Here is a 4401-nt window from a genome sequence, read left to right as displayed (position 1 = left end):
CAAGCTAACATCATCAAACTTCTATCAATTCCCACTTTGGCCCAATTGGCAGATCTTCACACCCAACCATTGCATCCAGCTCATTTTCAGTCTCTTTTGTCCAAGCTGAGCATTAAAAATATATATGCTGCAGCTTGAGGGGGGATATTGGATGTAATAAATTAGTTTTTTATATTAAGTTAGTTACAAAGTTAGTTAGAAATTCTTAGTATATAAGATGTACTCTTTTCTATTCTTTATAATAATAATTCATTCTTTCATCCTTTCTTTCTTTTCTGTTATTTGTAATAGGAACCATGTATTTATAAAGTGTGTTTCTTGTTTATGTTTTATATTTAATATGAACATATGACTATGGATTCTAAATTTTTCCCAACAATAAATAATAATTGTGATAGGAAGAAGAAGGAAAATGAAAAAGGTATATGGAAAATGGAAAATGGAAGAAAAAAAAATGATTCCACAAAGCATTTAGTATCCTCACATAAATCCTTATGATATAATAATATTACATTGTGAAATAACACAACCATTATCCACCGATATAACATTGGTGTGTATATATAGTTACTAAACTTGACATATAAGTTACTACTATTTCTCATTTTCTTTGGTAACTTCATACACTCAAATAACCATTTATCTTGCAACACTGAATTGTATCGTCAAACATGTCCTCAAGACTATGCTTAAACTCGAATCCAGCATCCATGAGTTTTTTTGAGGTTAAATGTGGAAGCTTGTCGCCTTTAATTTCCTTAAGCTCACTAGAAGAAGAAAATAAATTGAATATTAGTTATAATAAAAGGAAAAATCGCATTAATCAAACAAAGGATTTTTCATGGAAGATGACATTAGAACTCACTCTAGTGTTGGTATATGAAATTCAGGGTATTTGGACGAAATAAATTGAGCTATTTCATCAATAGTTGCAATAAATGGTGAACAATTATATCTCCCTTTTGGATTAGGATGCTCGAGTAGAAATATATGTGCTCGTGCCACGTCATCAACATGCACCATATGTAGACGAGAGAAGCCAAATGGATTCTTGTCCCCTACAATTAATTAAGAATGTTTAAAATGAACATTTTTTTGCAAATTCCACAAATTAGATAGGGAGATCAAGATTATGAAATGACTTATAAAGTCTTGTAACTTGTATCGAAACCGTTATGTTTGGTTAGCAAAAGAAAAAAATTACATATAGTAAACAATTCAATCCACCGGTTGCAATTTTGATGAGGTTTATAATTTATAAAATGAAGCAGTTGAAAAATTAAAACTAAAATTAAAATCAATTAATATTTATGATTTAATCATGTAATTGATTATTAGTTCACTGGTTCACACTATTATAAATAATTGAATCAACGTTGAAAATTAAAAATTTAAAAACACAAAAGTCATTACTATTGAAAAAAATTCGTCTAACAAATTATTGCTAAAAAAGTATTAGATATATTAAAATTGATAACCAGTTTCATCTTTAGTATCTCTTTTCGTTGTTTTTTAGTTGTGCGAAATTCAACTTCTCAACAAATAATAGTTAAAACAAAGTTGTTTACTATTTAGTTAAATTTCCATCTTCTAACTCTTATAATGTTTGGATTAAAAAAGTTCATAACTATAAGACTTATCAAATAAAAAGAGAGAAATAAAAAATAAACTACAAAATTGTAAGACTTACCAAATAACAAAGACAAAGAGGTATAGATTGAGCCAGGAAGCTTAGGACAAATGAAGGGTCCAAGAATAAAAGTTGGTATTATAGTCACAACATCTAACCCATGTTGTTGTCCAAATTCTAAAACAGCTTTCTCAGCCATTGTTTTAGAAATTGAATATGACCAAGCAAATGGCTTCAAATCTCTAAGAAGATTTTCATCACTCCAATAATTCTCATCCATTACATCTTCATCTTTATCTTGCCAATATACAGCTGAAGCACTTGAAGTGTAAATAACTCTCTTCACTGTCTTTGAATTTATGCATGCTTTTAATATTCCCAATGCTCCATCAATGCTTCTTTTTGTCACTATTTCTTCTGATTCGTTCATTTCTAAATCAATTGGAGTAGCAGTGTGAAATATTCCTATACACCCTTCAATTGCTGCATTGAAACTTTCTGGAATACTAAGATCAGCATTGAAGATTTTTAACTTTTCGGATGCACCTTGAAGATTTGTGAGGAAACTCACATCTTTTTTGCGCTCTGTTATATGAATACACAAAATTCATTGCTTGTTGCTCAAGTATTCATCCATTTTTATTTAGATATATAATAAAAACAACATGAAGTAAAATATATTTGTTTTACATGTGAATATTTTTAATAGTTAGAGATTCCATGATGACCAGATTCTATTTCTTGAACTAGTTATCATTTTTTTTAATACGTACCTCGTTGAATTCATAGTTTATTGAATAATGAAATGCATTGAGTTTGTTTTGGTAAAAAAAAAATAAGGAATCCCACAATATGAGTAAATCTTTTATGTTTGATTAGTCCTAAATTTAAATTTTAATATGATATGAAAGTTTTTTATTTATTGTTGTTGTGTCACCTACTTTAATGACTTAAGAGGTTGACAAAGATAATTGAAACTCTCATCATCCCATTAACTAACTTTTGAGAATTGGAATTGAATTAAATTTTAGATCATGTTAACACGTGTTTTTATGATACATTTTTAAAAAAATTATTAAAAAAACGATATTTAAACTTTTAAATAGTTAAAAAAACAAATTTAAAGATAAAATTTCTTATGTACATTTGAACCGTTAATACGTACTCTTAGGATATATATGTTAGCATTTTCATTAAACTTTAATACAAATTTTAATATCTATGGCTAGACCATCGAGTATGGGTCTAATATGTTTTAGATATTCAACGGAGTGAACCTAAATTATAAGTAAAAAATTATATTAATTTATTTAATTAGATATAATATATCTATAAAAAATAAAACAAAACAAATTCAAAGCTGTTTAAATCGAAAATAATTAATTTGATAATAAATTCACAACACATCTTAGTTAATAACTTAAAACGACAATAAAATTAAAGACACGAAAATTATTGATTGAATAAGTAATAGATCAAACATAATATGTCAATATAAACCAAACAAAAACTGTAATAAAACATAAAATCAAGCAATACCACACTAAAAGGACAAACAAAACCACGTTAGATTCAGACGGTGAAATTATAGTCAAAACACAAGGAAATTAAATTTATGTGAGAAACATTTTTTTTTAATAAAAAAAAAAGATAAGAAAAACAATTATGAAAAGTGATTCCGATAAAAGAAAATTACTATACTACTCTTTTTGTCTCAAAACCTATTTAAATATTTCACACATATTAAAAATATATATAAATAAAATAAATAAAATAATAATTTTTTATGTAACTACCTTAATTAGATATCCGTGTATTTACTCCTTTCATAAATATAAATTAAAGTGGAAGATATTAAAAATGGTAAAAGAGACATGTAAGTAAGTGGTATTTGTTGGTGGATCATCCCTCGTCGATCTACTTAAATAACGTGTCAGAATGTTGTTGAAAATGTCTGATAATAACTAAACTAATAAATTTTAATTAATTTGTAATAAACGTTTATCAACTTATCATTACATATAATCAACACTTAACAATATTTAATATGATTGTTTTCATTTTCAACATTTCGGGGGTTTTTTATATAAATATTCCATTTTTTTATTTTAAATACCAATCTGCCCTACTTCCAAAATAAAATATCAGAATGTCTTACTTTTTGGTGTACCAGTAGCAGGTCGTATCTTGGGCCTGCGACTTCTTGAAAGGCCATTTTTTCTACTTCAGTATATGGTCGCATCATGGGGATGCGACCTCCTACTTGGTACGGTTTTTTTTTTGTTGAATATTGGGTATATTATTATATTTATTATATTTAATAATAATAATGGGTATAATAATAAAAATAATAATAATAATTTTAATAATAATAATAATAAAAAGAAAATTCTATTAATAAAATAAAAATACTTTTATTATTTAATATATTCAATAATTTATTTTAATATTATATATTCTTTGATTGTTGAATTTTGTTATTTATTATTGGATATATTATATTTATTATTATTAAATATTTTTAAAATAATTATAACATTAAAAAATACAAAATATTGTTATAAATAATTAAAATAATTAATTTAATATTATTATATAACTTTTAATAATTATTATAATAAAAAACAATAATAATAATAATAATAATAAAAAGAAAATTCTATTAATAAAATAAAATAAAAATTATTATTTAATATATTCAATAATTTATTTTAATATTATATATTCTTTGATTGTTGAATTTTGTTATTTATTATTGGGTATATTATATT

At 24.9% G+C, this 4401-nt stretch overlaps 1 protein-coding gene across 1 annotated transcript in view; it reads right to left on the bottom strand.

Moving 5' to 3' along the window:
- Positions 1-440: 440 nt before the first annotated feature.
- LOC101497823 (vestitone reductase-like) overlaps positions 441-4401 on the bottom strand; it is a 13894-nt gene continuing 9933 nt past the window's right edge. The window contains exons 2-4 of the mRNA XM_004492576.4: positions 1691-2215; positions 866-1058; positions 441-767 (exon numbers count right to left, since the gene is read on the bottom strand). Coding sequence (XP_004492633.1) covers positions 620-767; positions 866-1058; positions 1691-2215 — 866 coding nt within the window. The 3' untranslated portion in view covers positions 441-619. The remainder of the gene's footprint in view (positions 768-865; positions 1059-1690; positions 2216-4401) is intronic.

This window comes from Cicer arietinum, chromosome 3 (assembly GCF_000331145.2).
Source record: "Cicer arietinum cultivar CDC Frontier isolate Library 1 chromosome 3, Cicar.CDCFrontier_v2.0, whole genome shotgun sequence".
Classification (NCBI taxonomy): Eukaryota; Viridiplantae; Streptophyta; class Magnoliopsida; order Fabales; family Fabaceae; genus Cicer; species Cicer arietinum.
The sequence above is the reverse complement of the archived record's forward strand: the minus strand, read 5'-3'. Positions and strand labels throughout refer to the sequence as shown.